We start from the raw sequence: 21,320 nt of genomic DNA, 5'->3' as shown, positions 1-21,320 counted from the left end.
GGGGCACGAACCCATATCCCCTGCATCGGCAGGCGGACTCTCAACCACTGCACTACCAGGGAAGCCCCTGTTGGGAGTTTTTTGATTATTGATTCAATTTCATTACTTTGGTCTTGGAAGTGTGTATGTTTCTAGGCATTCTTCCATTTCTTCTAAGTTGTCCAATTTGCTGCTGTATACCTGTCAATAGTATTCTCTTATGATTGTATCTCTGTGATATCAGTGGTAATTTCTCCTCTTTCATTTCTAATTTTATTTACTTAGACTTTCTCTTCTTTTCTTGATGAGTCTGGCTAACAGTTTTATCAATTTTGTTTATCTTTAAAAAAAAAACAGCTCTTAGTTTCACTGAGCTTTTCTTATCTTTTTTTTTTTTTGGTCTCTATTTTATTTACTTCTGCTCTCATCTTTATTATTTCCTTCCTTCTGTGGACTTTGTACTTCTTTTTCTAGTTCCTTTAGATGGAAAGTTAGGTTGTTTATTTAAGATTTTTCTCGTTTCTTGAGTTAGACCTGAATTACTATAAACTTCCCTCTTAGAACTGCTTTTGCTGTGTCCCATAGATTTTGGAAAGTTGTGTTTTTCTCTTCATTCATCTCAAGGTATTTTTTTTTAAATTTCCCCTTTGATTTCTTTGTTGACCCATTGGTTTTTTAGTAGTATGTTGTTTAGTCTCCACATGTTTGTGTGTTTTCCAGTTTCCTTCCTGTAATTGATTTCTAGTTTCATACCACTGTGGTCAGAAAAGATGCATACTTGATATGATTTCAATCTTCTTAAGTGTATTGAAGATTTTTTTTGTGGCCTAGCATGTGATCTGTCCTGGAGAATGTTTTATGTGCACTTGAAAAGAATGTTTTCTGCTGTTTTTAATGGAATGTTTTATAGATATCTATTAACTCCTTCTGATCTACTGTGTCATTTGATGTGTCCCTTATTGATTTTCTTTCTGGATGATCTGTTCATTTATGTAAATGGGGTATTAAAGTTCTCTACTGTTATTGTATTTCTGTCAGTTTCTCCCTTTATGTGTGTTAATATTTGCTTTATATAGTTAGGTGCTCTTGTACTAGGTGCATTTATGTTTATGAATGATATATCTTCTTCTTGGATTGACCCATTTATATGATGCCTTTCTTTGTCTTTGTTATTAACTTTATTTTAAAGTCTATTTTGTCTGATATGCATATTGTTATCCCAGCTTTCTTTTCATTTCCATTTGCATGGAGTATCTTTTTCCATCTTTTTACTTTCAAGTGAATATGTCTTTAGATCTGAAGTGAGTCTCTTGTAGGCAGCATATAAATGGGTTTGTTTTCTTATCCATTCAGCCACCCTATGTCCTGTGATTGGAGCATTTAATCTATATACATAAAGTAATTACTCACAGATATGTACTTACTGCCATATTGTTACTTGTTTTCTGGTTGTTTTTATAGTTCTTCTCTGTTCTTTTCTTGTTCCTTTAGTCTATTCCCTCACAGTTTAACTATTCTCTTTAGTTTTACGTTTGGGTTCTTTTCTCTTTGTTTTTTGTATATCCATTGGAGATTTTTGATTTGTGGTTACTATGAGGTTCATATATATCAATTACATATAGCTGTTTTAAACTGATAGTGTTTAAGTTCAAACACATCCTAAAAGCTTTACATTTTTTCACTCCACTCCCAACATGCTTTATGTTTTGGTGTCATATTTTACATCTTTATTTATATCCCTTCAGTGTTTATCATAGTTATTGTTGATTTTATAATTTTTATCTTTTAACCTTTGTACTAGCTTATTTAAGTGGTTGATTCACTGCCTTTACTATATATTTATATATATCAGTGAAATTTTTTTTCTTCACATCTTTTTAAAAATTTTCTTTTTATAGCCTTTTCTTTTTCACTTAAAGAAGACACTTTAACACTTCTTATAAAGCCAATTTAGTGGCAACAACCTCTTTTAGTTTTTGCTTGTCTGGGAAACTCTTTATCTCTCCTTCAATTCTGAATGATAACCTTGCTGGGTAGAGTGTTCTTGGTTGTAGGGTCTTTCCTTTCAGCACTTTAAATATGTCATGCTACTCCCTCTGGCTTGCAAGATTTCTGCTAAAAAGTCAGCTAATATTTATCGTGGTTCCCTTGTATGTGACTCTGTTTTTCTCTTCCTGTCTTTAAAATTCTGTCATTCACTCTTTAACTTTTTCCATTTTAATTATGAAATGACTTAGTGTGAGTCTCTTTGGGTTCACCTTGTTTAGGCATCTCTGTGATTCTTGGACCTGGATACATTTCCTTTTCAGGTTAGTGATGTTTTCAGCTATAATTACATAAAATATGCTTTCTGCCCCTTTTTTCTCTCTCTTCCTCTCTGACCCCTATAACACGAATGTTAGTATGCTTGATATTGTTCTAGAGGTCCCTTAAATAATCCTTATTAAACTTTTTTTCTTTTTGCTGCTCTGATAGGGTGATTTCCACTATTCTGTCTTCTAGGTCGTTTATGTGTTCCTCCATATCACCTAATCTGCTGTTAATTCCTTCTAGTGTATTTCTCCTTTCAGTTATTGTATTCTTCAGTTCTAATTGGCTCTTTTTTATATTTTCTAGTTCTTTGTTGAAGTTCTCACTGTATTTGTCTATTCTTTTCCTAAGTTTGGTGAACATTTTTATCACTATTGCTTTGAACCCTTTATCAGGTAAATTACTTATCTCTGTTTCATTAGGCTTCCCTCCTCCCCATCCCAGTGTTTTATATTGCTCTTTGCTTTGGAACATGTGCTTGTGTCTTCTCATTTTGTTTGTTTGTCTCTATGAAATTAGGGAAAACATACCCTTCTTGGTCTTGAAATCATGTCTTTGTGTTGAAGCAGTTGGAGCATCCCTATGCAGTCTGCCTATGTCCAGTGGCTTTGGTGGTAGAGCTGGATCTAAAATGATCATGGGACATGTCTTCTTTTGGGATGTGCTAGCTGTCACTGCCCTGTCAGGGGGTGGGGCCAGGGTCTGAGGGGCTGGGGCCACAATCCTGAGTGAGCGTAGTGTCTCCTTTGTGCTATAGAGGTTTCTGCCTTGGCCAGGGCTGGGGCTAGGACCCAGAGGGCTGGAATCGGAGGCTGGTGCAAGCCCTGGCTTCTCCCAAGGTGCACTGATGGTTTCTGCCTTGTTAAGGAGTGGGGCTGGAGCAGGAGAGGCTGAGGTAAGAGCCCGTCTCAGACAGGGGTAAGGTGCACTGGAGCAGTCATAGCAGGCTGGCCAGAGCACCAGGCATGTTTCAGTCTGCTGCCTCTGTGCTGGGGCTGGGAACAAACAAGTGAGTGTCCACACTCTTCAAGAGCAGAGTCTCAGTTTCCTACAGGCTTCCATTAAGCCCCACTGGTTTTCAAACCACCTAAAGGGGCTTCTACTCCAAGTGCTGGACCCCAGGGCTGGTATGCCCAATGTGGGGCCGAAACCCCTACCCCTGAGGGAGGATCCCTGAGCCTCTGAAATCCTTCTCCTCTTCTGGGTCACACACCAGGGGTGTGGGTCCTGACTAGATTTCTTCTCCTCCCCTCCTACCAGACTCCACATGGTTCTTTCTTTGTAATCTTGGTTGTAGAAGAGCCATTCTGCTAATCTTCAGGTCAGTCTCAGAGAGAGTTTCTTTTTATGTAGTTTTGATGTCTTCCTGAGAGGAGGTGAGCTCAGACTCTTCCCACTCCACCATCTTGATCCTACCTCCTAATAAATTTTTATTTTCCACTCTCTCTCTCCTTTTCACAGTGAGAAAGCAGAATCAGGATCAGTGCCTTTGACAAGAAATAGCATTTTTGTTCACACTTTATGTCCTGTGGTGGACTGTGGACTTTGCTCTGTGTCATCCTCACTCCAGAACTCCCCATCAAAGGACGTATTTGTATGACTCTCATACCAAACCAAACCAAAAAGTGTTAAAATTAGTTCAAGGAGAAATGTAAGAAACACACACATACACACACAGAGCAAAAATAAGGAATTCTGAAATGCAGAAGAGGTCTATCCATAGGATAGTTATCAATGCCATTCCACTAGACACAGTTAATTATCATGTACTTACAAAAGTACTTACAAAAGTACTAGGATGTAATAATCAGGAAATAAATATTTGTTGTATGAATATATATATTCATGGGAAAGGGCTGCTACTTTTTGAATTCAAATGTATTTTGAATTGTTTTCTTTACTAGATGGAAATACTGATGAGTACTTTGCTATTAATGAAACATCAGGAGAACTCTCAATCACTCGTGCTTTGGACCGGGAGCAAGTCAGCAACTTCACCCTAGTCATCCTGTGCTCTGATCTGGGGGATCCACCCCGGAGCTCCATGGTGCAGCTGCAAGTCAGAGTTCTGGACGACAATGACCACAGTCCTTCCTTCTCCAGGCTCCATTACCAGGCCTCTGTGAGAGAGGACGCTCAAGTGGGAACCGTGGTTCTTGTGCTCTCTGCCGTGGACAAGGATGAAGGCCTGAATGGGCAAACTGAGTATTCTCTGGTGGAGGAGGCTTCCGGGGCATTCACCATTGATCCCGTAGCAGGCACATTGAGAACCAGCCACATCCTTGACCGAGAAGCCAGAGCTGAGCATACATTTAAGGCTGTGGCCAGAGACTGTGGTGTCCAGGGCTCAAGAAGCACCACGGTGATCATAAAAATACATGTCACTGATGTTAATGACAATGATCCAGTTTGGGAACAGAATCCCTTTGATATTTTTCTTTCCCCCCAGTCACCTACTAACCAGATGACTGCCATCCTGAGAGCCAGTGACCCAGACTTGGGGCCCAATGGAACTGTCATTTTTAGTTTTGCAGAGCCCCAGTCAGTGTTTTCTATTAATGAATACACAGGAGAAATTCAACTTCAGCAAAACCCAGCTTCAGAATATTTTCCTATCTGGCTGCAGTTAAAAGTTGTTGACCAAGGGTTCCCAGCTAGGACAACCACTGGTCTCTTGGTCATTCACATGGAAGAAGAAGATGTAAGGATTTCCTTCAGCCAGCATGTGTATAATGGGATTGTGCCTGAAAATTGTGAGGCAGGTGAGTGTCAACTGTTTTGTACATTGTCCCAGTTTTGGCAAAATGCTTAAAACTAAGGATTATAGAACGAGCGCTATCACGGTTCAGTTATGAATTTTTGAGTCCAGCCAATTCTTGATATGCCAACTTTCATTCAAAATTTGTCATTAGAAAAATACACTCAAATACAGTAAAACATGCACACACACTCCCCTTTAAAGACAGCAAAAGGTAGTAAAAATACTGAAAGATAAATTATTCAAGGCTCATAAAGTTTAACTTAAATTTAAAATCTCAAATAAAAACCCTTTTGTTTAAATGTTTATGAATTCTGAACAACTGTACATTTCCTAAAGTACTTTCCTAGAAGTACAATGAAAGGTGAAGTATGTTGTCGTTCAGTGACTGTCATTGTGTCCTTGGACAGCTGGATGTCTCTGCCTCAGTTTCCTAATCTGCAAATTAAGGATAAGTTTGGTGCCTACCTCATTAGGGTATAAGACTGAATAAGCCAGTTCATATAAAGCACTTAAAACAGTATCTGACTCAGAATCAACATGTAATATATGGGAACTGCTGTTATTATTATACTTCATTTTATATTATACTTCATTTTGATACAGTCAGCATTGCTTTCAAACAGTGCAGTAATATCTGATCTTCAAAGAATTTGGCACAGATTATACTACTCAGAACAGGCTTCAGTGAATGGTAACTATTTTTCCTCATAATGCTAAAATATTTTTCAGTTATTTCCCTACTCAAATGTATGCCATAATGGGAAACATAAAAAAATTAATTTAAATGATCTTTCTAGCCCAAAGCAAAAAAACCCATTTGTATATAGTTGTGGATTGAAAGAAATCCAATCTAGGTAATTATATCTAACTAGAGAGTTGAGAAATAAATCTTCTGAACCTTTCAGCCAGCCAGAGGGCAAAGCACATGGACTCCAGGGCTTGGGAGAGAAGGAGTTTGCCTGCGACAGTTTGATTTGTGCTGTTTGCTTTCTCCAGTCATTTTTGGTTTTTGTTTTGTCATTTTGGATTCAGTTTCACTTTATCCGTACCTACAACAACCACTATTTAAAAGGCAACCTTCATTTTTCTGTAATTGATCTATACATTCCATAGTGAAAATATTTTGTTACACGTTATATTCTTTATGAAAAGAGAATATTCAATTTAATATTGAATGTCAAATTAGGGTTCTTCTCAGTTGCAGATTATTAACCTTTGATCTTGTTTTGAATTATGGTTATCTCATGGGCTGCTTATTCGGAAGGCCTCTTATTGATTCTAAACATAATTAAGGGTAAATTGCAATTAGCTTCATTAAATGAAATAATAGCGAAAATAACTAGAAATGTCCACCCATATACTTAGGTGTGATGAGATTTCTGTGTAAGAGTTAAATGTTAAATAACATGAGATATTCCTTAGAGCTCTGTTTCTGTACCTCTGGAGAGGTATACATCCCAACCCCAGAGCAGAACCTGATAGAAAGGAAAGGTGACATTTTCTAAATAATACAGCACAAAATATATGAATCAATCTTGAAATTGATCTGATAAAATCATAGAAATTTTGAGCCCAGCTTTTTTCTGCAATGAACATATAAACATTTTTTTTCCTAAATACCCTTGACACATGACCTTTCAGTCTCTACTTGAATATTTCAGTGACTGAAAGTTTAGGACAGTGGTTCTTGAACTTGTGTGTGAAACAGACACTCTGTGATGATCCCTGAAGTTTCTGCTTCAGTAGATCTGGGGTCCAGGAACTGCTGTTTTTAACAAACTCTGCAGGTGATTTGGTTGCATGACAATGTTGGAAAACCCTTTCATGTGAAAAGTCATTCCTGCATTAAACCCAGATCTGCCTCTTTTATGTCTGTCCATAAATCCTAATCCTGCCCTCTGGAGCACTCCACTGATCTACACAGTCACTCTTCAGATATTTTATTTGCTCCTTCAACAAAATTGTTATTGCGTATTTTGTGCCAGGTCCTCTTCTACTGGGATATGTTAGTGAGCTAAAAGACAAAGATGCTTGTCCTTGTGAGGCTTACATTCTAGCAGGGGTAAAGAGACAATATCAATGAACGTAATAAATAAATAAAATGTAGTGTATGTTAGACGGTGTTAAGAGCTATGGTATAAAGAAGCAGAGCAAGGGGTGCTGGGGGAGGCACAAATGCAATTTTAGATAGCAGGTTAGGGCAGGCATCATTGAGCAAGTGACATTTGGGCAAAGACTTAAAGAGAGGAGGTAGCCATTCGTATATTTGGGGGAAGAGCATTTCCGAAAAAAAAAAAGGAGAAATCCAGTGGGAACCCGCCTGGTTTGCTCAAAGAACAGTAAAGAGGACTGTGTGACTGAAGCAGAGTAAGCAAAGTGAAGAATGGTAAAAAATGAAGGTCAGAAGCAAATGGACCAGGCAGGGCCTTGTAGGTCACTGGGGGGTCTTTGGCTTTTACTCAAAATAGTTTTCCCGTCTCTAGTTCTTCACTTATTCTTCACATAATGAGATCTCCAACCACGGCTAATGAACATTCTCATCCAATATAAATTCTGCAGAGTAGTAGGCATTAAATAAATTATCACTCAATAGAATTGGCACAGGACTCATCGTTGTGTCACACTTTTTCACATTAGTAAATGAAATTTCTAAAAATTGAGTAATGTACGTGGCCATTTCCTAATAAAGATATCCCTGGTGGCGCAGTGGTTGAGAGTCCACCTGCCGATGCAGGGGACACGGGTTCGTGCCACGGTCCGGGAAGATCCCACATGCCGCGGAGCGGCTGTGCCCGTGAGCCATGGCCGCTGAGCCTGCGCGTCCAGAGCCTGTCGCTCCGCAACAGGAGAGGCCACAACAGTGAGAGGCCTGCGTAACGCAAAAAAAACACAAACAAACAAACAAAAAGATATCCTTTCTCAAGTCACCCACGATTAATTTGTTTGCAGGATTAAACCTAAATAAAAGTCAATATCTAAAGCACCCCAAAGAAAATATTTCGGTATGACATTAAGTTATGGGTTAGTAAGTATAATAATATTTGTGGTTGAATTCAGAAATGATTTAATAATAACCCTAATAAAAACTGCTGTGGAAGGGGAAATTATTCACCTGTTTTCATCTTTGCAGTGCACCATTCATTTCTGTGTCCGAGACTCACACTGTCGGTAGTGGTTGCCTTTACAGGAAGGGAACTACCCCTACTTTGGTCTGTTTCCCATCACTCAACCTTCCGTCTACCCCCAGCCGTAACAGTTGGGAGTAATCAATGTGGCGAAGAGTGACCTGGTCTGAGATAAAAAATGAAACTAGGGCAGAAGACAGTGAAGACTAAATTACTTTCTTACCTCTGAAGGTGGGCCTCCTGTTTCAGTTCATTCAGAAAAACTAAAGAATACATGGGCAGAAGCCTCTATTCTGCTATCGCATCATTGTGTTTTCTTTGACCTCTGATTAGAGTTGTCCTTCTTAGTCCTCTTGTATTTAGAATTACTGAACTAAATTTGACTTCTACCTTTTTAATAGAACTTAACACTCTTAAAATTTGTTTATTAAATCTTACACATAAGCAAGGTTAATACCTGGCAGTAATACAGCATATGGTACCCATAAATATCCAGGTAGGTGTACTTTTCAAGACATCAGAAGCAATGGGTTGGGACCTTGCTTTGAAGAGTAGCTATGACATGTGAAGGGCATGGAGGCTAAGGGGAGAGTAACCTAAAAGCTGCAGCATATGACAGGAAGGAGAACTAGAGGAGGAAAGGATGGTGGTTAAGAAGGCTGTTGAATCTGATTAGATGCAGCTAACCTACACCAGGGTCGTCAGGATTCCCTAGGCCCCAGTGAACAACGACAACAAAGTGCGTAACGTACTGATTGACATATGCCGCAAATATTTCAAGCTGGCCAAAGCTTTGCCTGGAGCATGAATTTCGTACATATTGCCAGATCATATCATGGACACCAGAAGGTGATTTTTTTAAAATTTGGATTCCAGTGGTTTTAAGAGATTGTAAACCCATTGATCAGTGTTAGAATGGCCTTGATATACATTATTTAATAGCATTTTATAACTTCCAGAATTATTTCTGTCCCAAATACATCTGCAATTTTAATCTTTATTTTCAAAGGAAACATATGTGCCTATTGGAAGCTCACATCATCTGTGGCTCACTCAAGCATCCCATCCGGCAGGCACCGCCTGACATCCCGAGTGAATTATGTTCTGTATCATCATAAATCCTATTACCCTAAACTGCTTTTAACATTTAGATTTTTTTAAAGAAAATAAAACGTTAAAATAAATAACTCTAATGTATTTATATTTGTTTAACATTTCTTTCTTGGAAAGCCCACACGTTTGAGTTTTGATTGACATTATTTTCATCTATTAACAACATTAAACTTAACATTTCAATTGTTTAAAACAGTACATAGTTCAAAAATAGATTTATATATATATACATACGTATATATACTTTTTTATAGTTTATAGCATTTTAGAAGAAACCCTTCAGTAGGTAAGGTCTCTTTAAGTCATGAAATGTTCATTTATTCACAGAAAGAGTCATTTCAGAACGTGCCAGTTGCCTGTAAGGGAGAGGCTGGCCATACAGCAAGGTGACAAGAAAAGCTGAATCCCAAATGATTCCCCGCTCTTTACCCTTACCACTTGCTGTTCCTTTTTTACCCACATGAGACGAAATATAACCATTCTGAATCTTTTTGAAGTGAAATATAAACCACTTGGTTGTCTGTGACATTCCAATCCATTAAACCATTTAAATGAACCTTCTAGAAGCCAGCTTTTATTTCTTCTTTTCCACTTCCAGAGCTTTGGTTATACCAATGAGGGTGAATCAGCAACCGTAGTCCCCATTGTGGACTTTTCACAACTTCATGCATTTTTAATAATTACTAGAGAGGAAACATTGAAATTATGAATTGCCTGATTAAAAATGGAATAGTCAGACATTAAAAGACTTGAGATAAAATGAAAACATGATGATGATACAGGAGTGCATTCTAACTAGTAAAATATATTTACTATTGTCTCATAAACAAATTAGATCTTGATATTTTGGAGGAAAACCTTTCTTCTGGCCCTTTGGCAATTGATCCAGAATTCTGGCTCCTGCTGTCGGTAAGGTGGGGTGCATGTACTTGGAGTATGGACATTGCGATAGGACTTAATGTAGCTGAGTGAGTCTCTACTGCTCTCCTGCCCAGGATGGGCAAGTTCTCTTTCTCCTTCTAGAGAGTGGAAATAATAACAACTGACTCACAGAGAAACGGTAAGGATCAAGTGAAGTCATGTGAGGGTACTAGTCACAGTTTTCATTGTTATTGTTACCTTCTTTCTGTCCCAAATCCTTGATTGAATTCTATAAAGTTAGCTGGCTATACATTCACACCAGAGCAACCAGTTGTTACTTAGCAGTTATTTAACAGCAATGAAATATTTGCAGTTTCTAAATCCCTACCACTCCTTTCTGTTCCACCTGGTCCCCAAACCAGGTAAGAACTGTACTTTCCAAGGTGACAGAGTTCCCATAATTTTGGAAGTGCTGTCTCTATGTCATCCACGGCTTTGGAACAGGGCCCAACGTATAACTTAGGATAATGAAAAGAGGGAAGCAAATAGTATCTATCATTCCTATTCCATTCTTTAAGGCCAGTCTCCTGTTTGGAATGAAATTCACTGGAATCAGTGCCATCTAACTAGCCATTGTCAAACAGTGTAAAATTCCATCACCTTACCTATGATTCTAAGATAGCTCTGGAGGAGACAGAAGGAGAAAGGCCTTACAAGGTCAAATCCTCTCAAAAGAAGATGAACATCTCACAAGGAATTTTTCATTTTTGTAAATTAACCCCAGTCCCACATCTGAGCCTCAGTCACCTGGCTCAAGGCCTCATCTTAACAAACCAGGGAGTTCTTCCCCTGAGGTTAGGGGTTACTAACTGTTAGGAAGGAGACTGATACATAAGCGAGAGTGCAGTTCCTTTATTTACAGAAGAACTATGATTGCCATGTGGATTATAGTAGCCATGTCAGGACGACCAGCTCTCTCTTTGTAGGAAAAAGGACACAGGAACCCAAACTGTACTCAGAAGGTTGCTTGTTAATCCTAAATAGTTCAAGCAGGATGTGATTCAAGTGTTGAATGTCATCAGCCTGTGTTACCCTTTCTTCAGAAAGAACTCATGCAGCACTGCCAAGTAGAATTTTGTGATGCCTTCATGACTGTCTGGCCTTCCGTTGCTCATTAACTTGCTTTTTATTTTTTTGCTTTAAAATTTTTTTACTTTATATTGGAGTAGAGTTGATTTACAATGTTGTGTTAGTTTCAGGTGTACAGCGAAGTGATTCAGTTATACCTATACATATATCTATTCTTTTTCAAATTCTTTTCCCATTTAGGTTATTACAGAATATTGAGCAGAGTTCCCTGTGCTATACAGTAGGTCCTTGTTGGTTATCTATTTTAAATATAGTAGTTTGTATATGTTAAACCCAAACTCTTAATTTGTCTCCCTCCCCACCTTTTCCCTTTGGTAACCATAAGTTTGTTTTCTAAGTCTGTGAGTCTGTTTTGTTAAATAAGTTCATTTGTGTCATTTTTGCTCATTGACTTCCTTTTGGCCACACATACCTTCTTTTGGTATCTTAACACTTCCATCAAGCCTTCTGCCATGGGAACGATTCTGTTTTTTCAGGTGATTTTGCATAACTCTCTTCTGAACCATTATATTTTGTTTAGCGATGTAACAGGGTTAATGTTTTTTAACAACTACTTTTTAAAGACTGTTTAGGTACACAGTAAAATTGAGGGGAAGATAACAGAGATTTCTCACGTACCCCTTGCCCCAGTACATGCATTCTTTCCCTCATTATCAGCATCCTTCCCAGAGTGGCACACTTGTTAAAATCAGTGAACCTACACTGATACATCATAATGACCCAAAGTCTATAGTTTACATTAGGGTTCAACCTTGTTGTTTTACATTCTATGGGTTTGGACAAATGTATAATGACATGTATCCACCATTATAGTATCATACAGAGTAGTTTCACTGCCCTAAAAAAAAACATGCTCTGTCTGTTCATCCTTTCCCCCATACCTCCAGCCCCAAACCCAGACAACCACTGATCTTGTTATTGTGTCCATAATGTTGCCTTTTCCAGAATGTCACATAGTTGAAATCATACAGTATGTAGCCTATTAAAATTAGCTTCTTTTACTTAGTAATATGCACATAAGTTTCTTCCATGTCTTTTCACTGCTTGATAGCTCATTTCTTTTCAGCACTGAATAATATTCCATTGTCTAGATATTGCAGTTTATTTATCTATTCATCTACTGAAGGACATCTTGGTAGCTTCCAAGTTTTGACAATTACGAATAAAATTGCTACAGAAACCAATGTATAGGTTTTTGTATAGACATAAATTTCCCACTCCTTTGGGTAAATTCCAAGGAGTTTGATTCCTGGGTCTTGTGGTTAGAGTATGTCTAGTTTTGTGAGAAAATGCCAAACTGTCTTCCAAAGTGGCTGTACCATTTTGATTTCCCACAGCAATGAATGAGAGTTCCTGTTGCTCCACATCCTTGCCAGCATATGGTGCTTTCAGTGTTGTATATTTTGGCCATTCTAATAGATGTGTGGTTATATCTCATTTTAATTTGCATTTCCCTGATGACATATGATGGGGAGCATCTTTTCATATGCTTACTTTCCATCTGTATATCTCCATTGTTGAGTGTCTTTTAAGGACTTTTGTCCATTTTTAATCAGGTTGTTTGTTTTCTTATTGTTGACTTTTAAGAGTTCTTTGTATATTCTGGATAGCAGGCTTTTATCAGATATGTCTTTTGCAAATATTTTCTCCCAGAATATGTCTTGTCTTTTAATTCTCTTGGCATTGTCTTTTGCAGAGCAGAAAATTTTAATTTTAATAAAGACCAACGTATTAATTCTGTCTTTCAGGGATCCTGCCTTTAGTGTGGTATCTAAAAAGTTATCCCCAAACCGAGTCACCTAGGTTTCCTCCAGTGTCTAGGAGTTTCTTATTTTAACATTTTAAATTTAGGTCTGTAACCCATGTTGAGTTAATTTTTTAAAGGGTGGAAGGTCTGTGTACAGATTCTTTTTTTTTTTTTTTTTTTTTGCATGTGGAAGCCTAGGTGTTCTACCACCATTTATTGAAAAGACTCTCCATTGTATTGCCTTTGCTCCTTTGTCAAAGATCAATTGACTGTATTTACATGGGTCTATTCTGGGCTCTCTATTCACTTCTATTGGTCTATTTGTCTATTCTTTCACTAATACCACACTGTCTTGATTACTGTAGCTTTATAGTCTTAAAGCTGAGTAGTGTCATTCATCTAACTCTGTTCTTGTCCTGAGGGTTAATATTTTTGAACCATATTTGTATTGCCTGTCTGTGGGTAAGACCTTCCACCTATTCTGCAAGAGACATCCACTTGTTCTGGATACATTAGGATAGTTACAGCAAAAATGCAAAGAGAGAATATTCTGCCTTTGACAAGCAAAATGGGTGGTCCTTAGTATAAATAAAGATGGCTCCTGAAGAAATCTGCCACATGGAAGGAAAGGAAAGCCCATTCCATCTACTTGCTGGGGAATGCAGGAAGGCCAATGAGAAAAGATGTAGGAAACAAGTGGTCAGCCACAAGCATCCCGGGCCCGCTTCCCCAAAGCTGTCATCCTGGAGGGAGCCAGTGAGACAGCCTAGGAAAAGCTAAAAGCAGAGGACACTTTGGAACTCTGGGAGGACAATGCCTCACGGGGTAGATTTTTCCTAACATGAGTTAGTGGGAGCAGACTAAAATGGGCAATGTGTTTAGGTAAAAAGAAGGCACAAGTGAGTGTTCCATTCCTGTTTGGCTCTTGCAAGGCCTAGAAGACCCCCCATAGTCCCAGCATTCCCACTGTGGACACAGATTAATGCATAGTACAGGCCAGCTGACTGCCATGAGGACCATGGCTGCAAGTGATGAGATGAGCCCCTCCCCAAATCTGTTGGGTAGACAGCTGAAATGCAGGGTTACATAACATGCCAAGTATCAAAAAACTACATCAAAAACAGCTGCAGTGGGGCCAGGCTAGCAGGGTAGAGTTCTGAGCCTGTACATGTTGACATGAAAGATGAGATTCACTGCCTGAAGACAAATTCTAAAAGCCAGTGGACAGCACACAAAGATCCCACCTCATCACTGCCAGTCTCCCCCGAGCAGTGTCATTTTACAGAGCAGCAGCAATGCAACAGGGAGGGAGCCTCAAAGACTGAGCATGCATCCCAAAGCTGCTAAGTTACCTGAAAGTACTGTTTCAAGGGAACAGACTGAGATGACATTAATAGCATGTTAAGACGGCCATTTTTCTCTGTTGTCCATTAGGGTGGGGCTCCTAAAGAATATTAGACCCATCATAAGAAATATAGAAATTATTTTTTCTTTGCACATCTAAGTTGTACTGTGTAAAACTGAACTCTGCTTCATTCATTTTAAGTTCTTAAAGAGCACTCATCTCTGTTCTTGAGGATGCCAGATAAATGGTGACTGTATACACAATGTTGTGTGCTCAGTACTCATTTTTTTAAAGGTATAGGAAATGGGTGGTCATCCTTGTAAAGACCTTTGAACATCTCTTTCATCTCTTCTCTTACAAGATAGTTTTGATGACCAAATAAGCATTTTGTAATCTCCAAAACATTTTACTTCATTGCTACCAACAGTTATAAGTGTAAGACATGGAGATGAAAGTACAGCCCGGAGTAGCTGGGAGAAGCTTCCCACTATGAACAGAACCAGAAAAGAGCTTGCTTCTAGTAGGTGTTCACCAAATTCTTACTGAACTCATTTCACCATTTAACAGTTATACTTCTAAGAAAACAAAATGGATATGCTCAAATGAGAATAAAACCAGGCCAAAGAAAAAAAAAAAAGATGAGGAAGACACTTAGTTCTGGGCAGGGGAAGTGGTCCACGCAAAGGCGTGGGGACTCAGGAGCATGTGGCGAGTTTACCATCCTGTGCAGCAAATCATCTGGAACAGCTAGACAGAGGCTCTCATGAGATTTCCAATGATGAGCTGGACCAGAGAGACACTGATGGCCTTTCAATTATCAAAAGAGTGACAAAAGAAACTTTCGTATTGTAGAAAACTCACTTTGGAGGCCTTGTGAAGAAGAGTGCCTTGGGAAAGAGAGATGAGTTAGAAGGGTACTGTATAATCCACATGGTGAATGACCAGGGCCCAAGTAAAACTGCGGTGGTGGGGGAAGACAAGAGGGAATGTTGTCTCTGTGTTTCCAAGACAGCCGCGGTGGGACTTCTTGATTATTTAGACCCAGGGTTCTCAACCCTGGCTTCATGTAGATACACCTGGGGAGTTTTAAAAATTACTGATACCTGGACATCAACTCCCCCAACCTCCAAACCAATTAAATGAGAATCTTTGAAGATAGAACAGACCTTGTGAATTGGTAGAAGCTCCCATGTAATTATGTGTGCAAGTCAGGGGTAAAGGTAGATAGAGAGAGGGCTGAGAAGAAATCCAAAGTAATGCCAATATTTTACAGGAGTTGGAGATGCAGTGCATCTACAGAAGAGATTGAGATGGAGAGGCCGAGGCACTGCTGACCATTCCTGGGAGGATGGTGTTAGAGAAACAGGAAGGTGGCACATTCCAGAAGCAGGGAGTGGTTAACCATATCTAATTTGCAGCTGAGGTTTGGGAAGATAAGGACTGAAAAGTGGCTGTTAGCTCAATCGGAGGCCTGTCCCCAGAGCAGAAGTGAATGAGGTGGTGGGGCTACCACCCACTGGGAGTGGGGCTACGGCGCTCACAGAACCTTTCCACGGTGGAGCTGGGAAGAGTGTTACCTGAGATGGTCTGAAGATACCATCTTGGCATAGGGAAGTAAGAACATGGTAGAAAGGAAGGCATGTCTGAAAAGGTAAGTCCGTGCATCAAATATAAAAGGATAAGAGAATGACACAATTAGCAAAATGAAGGGCTGGAAGAGTTCAGGAAGGAAATTCTGAGGAGTAGGTTTGAAACTCTGTTGAAATTGTTCAGGATGTGGCAAAGAATAAAGACCAGTAGCCGAGACATCCTAAGTGAACAAGAGTCGGCCGTGGCTGTTTACAAGAATCGTGTGCAGCCAAACAGACTTCAGCAGCTTTGGAGAGGATTGTGAACCTTGGAGAGCACCAAGTTGCTAGAACTTAATATTTTTAGAAACCAGAGTATAGAGGAGTGCAGAGTGAAGTGGAGATGGGGAATTCAGCCATTTTTGACAAGGCTGGGCCATGAAGGGACAGAAAGGAATGTTGCAATAGCTTTAAGAACCCTGAAGATCTGAGGGCTATTTTATTTTGTTTTTGAAAGCTGAAAGAGTTTTAGACATTGGTGATTTACTGCACTTTAAAGTCTACAAAGAATTTTCGTTTACATGTAAGTCAGAAACAACAAAGCACTTAGAAATATCAGAATCTCCATTCATTGCTTTTTGGTCTAAGTCGGTACCTGTCATTTGTGGAGGCTGACCCAACTTTCAGATTATTTTGAGGCCAGCAGTCCTGTCTCCCTGAAGAGCTGCTGTGGCAATCAAATGGACTCATTAAAATTAACCTCATAAAAGGCATTTCTTATAATCTAAGTGAAACATTTTTAAGATTTTGGGAGCCACATTTTATTTGTTTCTTGAAATAATTGGAAATGTGCTATCTCATAACCAAAGTTGATCACTCATATAAAAAATTGTGTAACCTTTCTTTCTGGACATGTGCAGGCTCTGGGTTCTGACTGATTTTTGGGTTCCAGGAGCTGAACAGAGAATAAGGATGGGTCTTAAAAGTGCAGGGAATATTAAGTCTGATTATCAACCTGGGGATGCAGCCTAGACAGGGAATGGCTGCAAAATGAGGGGAGATCAGCAGCGGCCGGTCCACAGGCAAGATCTGGAGTCTGACCCAACATCGAAGCAACAGTGAAAATTCTCAAGCTCATGTTTTGAATCTTCATGTTTTAGTTTTCTGTAAATTACAAAATTGGAGAGGAAGTAGGGGCCTCCAGGAATCATTTTAGCACTGTGTTTCTCAAGGTTGTTATGAGTGCATTTTTAAATGATTAAATGAAGCCATTTACAGTTAATCACTCCTTTTAAAAAAGTTGCCCACTAAAATCCGTAATCCCATTAAAAAATATATTTCAGACTGTTTACTTCTCATTGCATGTATTAATTCTATATTGGTTTTCTTCCTCATGTGTCTTTCTCTAAAGTACATGAAAAGTCAAGAAGCACTTTTTATGACTTCCTCTATTATTTCCTTAGGTGTTCACAAAAGCAAATGTGTTCAAGATTGCATGTCTTTTACATTTTAAAACATAGTTTTCATCTGTTCACAAATTTTGGAAAATTACTCATTTTGAGCATTTTCCATGCTTTTTCTCATCACAGGGGTAGAATTTTTGGAAAGCCCTATGTTCAGTCATTTTTTGATGATGAGAAGGTGGGAAGGAAAAAAATCAACTCTTTTTTTTGGCTGTGGTAAGAAACACATAAAATTTACCATTTTTAAGTACACAGTACAGCAGTGTTAACAGTATGTATATCATTGTGCAGTGGATTTCTCCAACTTTTTCATCTTTCAAAACTGAAACTCTACACTCATGAACAACTCTTTCCTCTCCCTCCACTCCAAGCAAGCACCATTCTACTTTTTGCTTCTAAGGGTTTGACTATTTTAGATACTTTATATAAATGGAGACATGCAGTATTTGTCTTTTTGTGGCTGGCTAATTCACATAATATCCATCAATGTTGTGCCATAAGACAGGATTTCCTTCTTTTTTAAGGTTGAGTACTATACCATTGTATGTTTATACCACATTTCTTTATCCATTTATCCACTTAAAGACATTTAGTTTGTTTCTACTTCTTGGTTCTTGTAAATAACGTTACAGTGAACATGGATGTGCAGATAAGTTTTTAAGATCCTGTTTTCAGTTCTTTGGATATATACCCAGAAGTAGGATTGCTGGATCATATGGTCGTTCTAATTTTGATTTTTAGAGCATCATCCACACTGTGTTCTATAGTGGCTATACCATTTTACATTCCCACCAACAGTGTACAAGGGTTCCAGTTTCTCCTTACCTTTATTGACACTTGGTATTTTCTTTTTTTGTTTGTTTTTTTTGATAGCAGGCATCCTAACTGGTGTGAGGTGACATCTCACTGTGGTTTTGATTTGTATTTCCTTGGTGATTAGTGATGTTGAGCATCTTTTCATGTACCAGTGGGCCATTTGTATATCTTCTTTGAAAAAATGTCTATACAAGCCCATTGTTCATTTCATTTTTCAATTGGTTTTGTTTTCTGTTGAGTTGTAGGAGTTCCTTATATATTTTGGAGATTAACCCCTTATCAGATATATAATTTGCAAATATTTTCTCCCATTACATAGATTGCTTTTCACTCTGTTGATTGTTTCCTTTGCTGCATAGAAGCTTTTTATTTTGATGTAGTCCTATTCATCTATTTTTGCTTTTGTTGCCTGTATTTTTGCTCTCACATCCAAGAAATTATTGCCAAATCCAATGTCATGAAGTTTTACCCCTATGTTTTCTTCTAGGAGATTTAAATTCATTTTTAGTTAATTTTTAAATTATGGTGTAAGATATTCAAATACATTTATTTTGCAGTTATCTAGTTTTCCTAACACCATTTGTTAAATAGACTATCCTTTCTCTATTGTGTAGCCTTGGCATCCTTGTCAAAGATCATTTTAAAATATATGTGAAAGTTTATTTATGGCATCTCTATTCTGTTCCATTGGTCTGTATACCTCTCTGTATGTCAGTACCATACTGTTTTGATTACTGTAGCTTTGTAATGTGTTTTTAACTCAGGAATGTGAGACCTCCAGCTTTGCTTTTCTTTCTCAAGATTGTTTTGGCTATCCAGAATACTTTGAGATTTCATATGAATTTTAAGTTTTTTTTCTATCTCTGCAAAAAATGCCATTGGGATTTTGATAGGAATTGTGTTGATTCTGTAGATTGTTTTGAGTAGTATGAACATTTTAACAATATTAAGTCTTCTACTCCATGAACACAGAATGTATTTCCATGTATTTGGGTTGTCTTTCATTACTTTTAACAATGTTTTGTACTTTTTAGTGTATAAGACATTCACCTCCTTGGGTACGTTTATTACTAATTATGTTTTGATGCTATTAATTGGAATTGTTTCCCTAATTTCTTTTTTTCGATTATACATGGTTAGTGCATAGAAATACAACTGATTTTTTGTGGAATGGTTAAGATTTTCTACATATAAGATCATGTCATCGTGTCATGAGAACAGAGATAATTTTACCTCTTTTTTGATTTGGAAGCCTTTAATTTCAAAACCTAATTTCCCTGACTAGGATTTCCAGTACTATATCACATAGAAGTGGCAAGAGTGGACATCATTGCCTTGTTCCTGAGCTTAGTAGAGAAGCTTTCTGTTTTTCACCATTGAGCAGCATGTTTGTTACCTGTGGGGGTTTTTTATATGTGACCTTTATTATTTTGTGGTAATTTCCTTATAATACTTCTAGTTTATTGAGTGTGTTTATCCTGAGAGATTGTTGAATTTTGCCAAATACTTTTTCTGCATGTATTGTGCTTTCTTATCCTTTGTTCTATTAATGTGGTGTATCACAGTGATTGATTTTCATATGTTGAACAATGATTGCATCCCAGGGATGAGTCTCAATTGGTTATGGCACCTGATCATTTTAATATGCTGTTTAATTCAGTTTGCTAATACTTTGTTGAGGATCTTTGTATCTATATTCACCAGGGTTATTGGTGTGTAGTTTTCTTTTCTTGCAGTGCCTCAGTCTGGTTTTGGTATCAGAGTAATGCTGGCCTCACAAAATAAGTTTGGAAGTGTTCTATCCTCTTTAATTTTTTTGGAAGAGTTTGAGAAGAACTGGTGTTAATTCTTCTTTATGTGTTTGGTAGAATTCACCAGTGAAGCCATCTGTTCCTCTTTATTGGGAGGTTTTTGATTACTGATTCAATCTCCTAACTAGTTACAGATCTGTTCAGATTTTTTCTTTCTTCATGATTTGATTTTGGTAGGGTGTATGTTTCTATAAATGTATCCATTTCTTCTAGGTTATCTAATTTGTTGGTGTATAATTGTTCATAGTAGTCTCTTATGATACTTTTTATTTCTATGGCATAAGCTGTAATGTGTCCCCTTTCACATTTCTGATTTTTCTTATTTGAGGCTTCTCACTTCTTTTTTCTTTTCTAGCTAAGGAATTGTTAATTTTACTGATCTTTTTAAAAATAAAGTTTTATTGATTTTTAATTGTTTTTATACTTTTTTATTTATTTCTACTCTAATCTTTATTTTTTATTCTTTCCTTTGTTTTCAGTTTGTTCCTCTTTTCCTAGATCCTTGAGGTATAAAGCTATGTTGTTGATTTGCAATCTTTCTTCTTTTTTAATGTAGGCAGTTACTGCTATAAAATTCCCTCTTAGTACTGCTTTTGCTACATCTCATGTTTTGATATGTTGTGTTTTTGTTTCATTTGTCTCAAGATATTATCTAATTTTCCTTTAGGTTTCTTCTTTGACCTGTTAGTTGTTAAAGAGCATGTTCTTTAATTCCCATGTATTTGTAAATTTTCTAGTTTTTCTTTGTTGTTTATTTCTAGTTTCATTCCATCATAGTCAGAAAAGATAGTTGGTATAATCTTCTCAAGTTTGTCCAGATTCTGTGGCCTAACATATGATATGCCCTGGAGAATGTTCCATGTGCTCTTGAGGACACACTTGGGAATGTTTAATACACATGAGAATGTGTATTCTGCTATTGTTGGGTTAAGTCTTCTGTGTATGTCTCTTAGGTCCAGTTAGTCTATAATGTTGTTCAAGTCCTCTGCTTCCTTATTGATCTTTTGTTTGGTTGATATATCTATTATTGAAAGTGGGGAATTGAAATATACTACTATTATTGTGTTACTATCTATTTCTCCCTTCAGTTCTGTCAATGTTTGCTTCATATGTTCAGGTGCTCTACTGTTAGGTGCACATATACTTAAAATTGCTACATCTTCTTGGTGAATAGACCTTTTTTTATATAATGTCCTTCTTTGTCTCATGGCAGTCTTTGACTTAACCTCTATTTGGTTTGATATAAGTACAGCCATCCCTGTCATCTTTGGG

At 37.8% G+C, this 21,320-nt stretch overlaps 1 protein-coding gene across 1 annotated transcript in view; it reads left to right on the top strand.

The window, feature by feature from the left end:
• The window catches only part of DCHS2 (dachsous cadherin-related 2), a 283,498-nt gene that overhangs the window by 211,288 nt on the left and 50,890 nt on the right, over positions 1-21,320 (top strand). The window contains 1 exon segment of the mRNA XM_029235496.1: positions 4,194-5,051. Within this exon segment, the coding sequence (XP_029091329.1) occupies positions 4,194-5,051 (858 nt within the window).

This window comes from Monodon monoceros, unplaced genomic scaffold (assembly GCF_005190385.1).
Source record: "Monodon monoceros isolate NGI ecotype Baffin Bay Population unplaced genomic scaffold, NGI_Narwhal_1 Super_Scaffold_20, whole genome shotgun sequence".
Taxonomy (NCBI): Eukaryota; Metazoa; Chordata; class Mammalia; order Artiodactyla; family Monodontidae; genus Monodon; species Monodon monoceros.
This window is presented reverse-complemented; position numbering and strand designations above follow the sequence as displayed.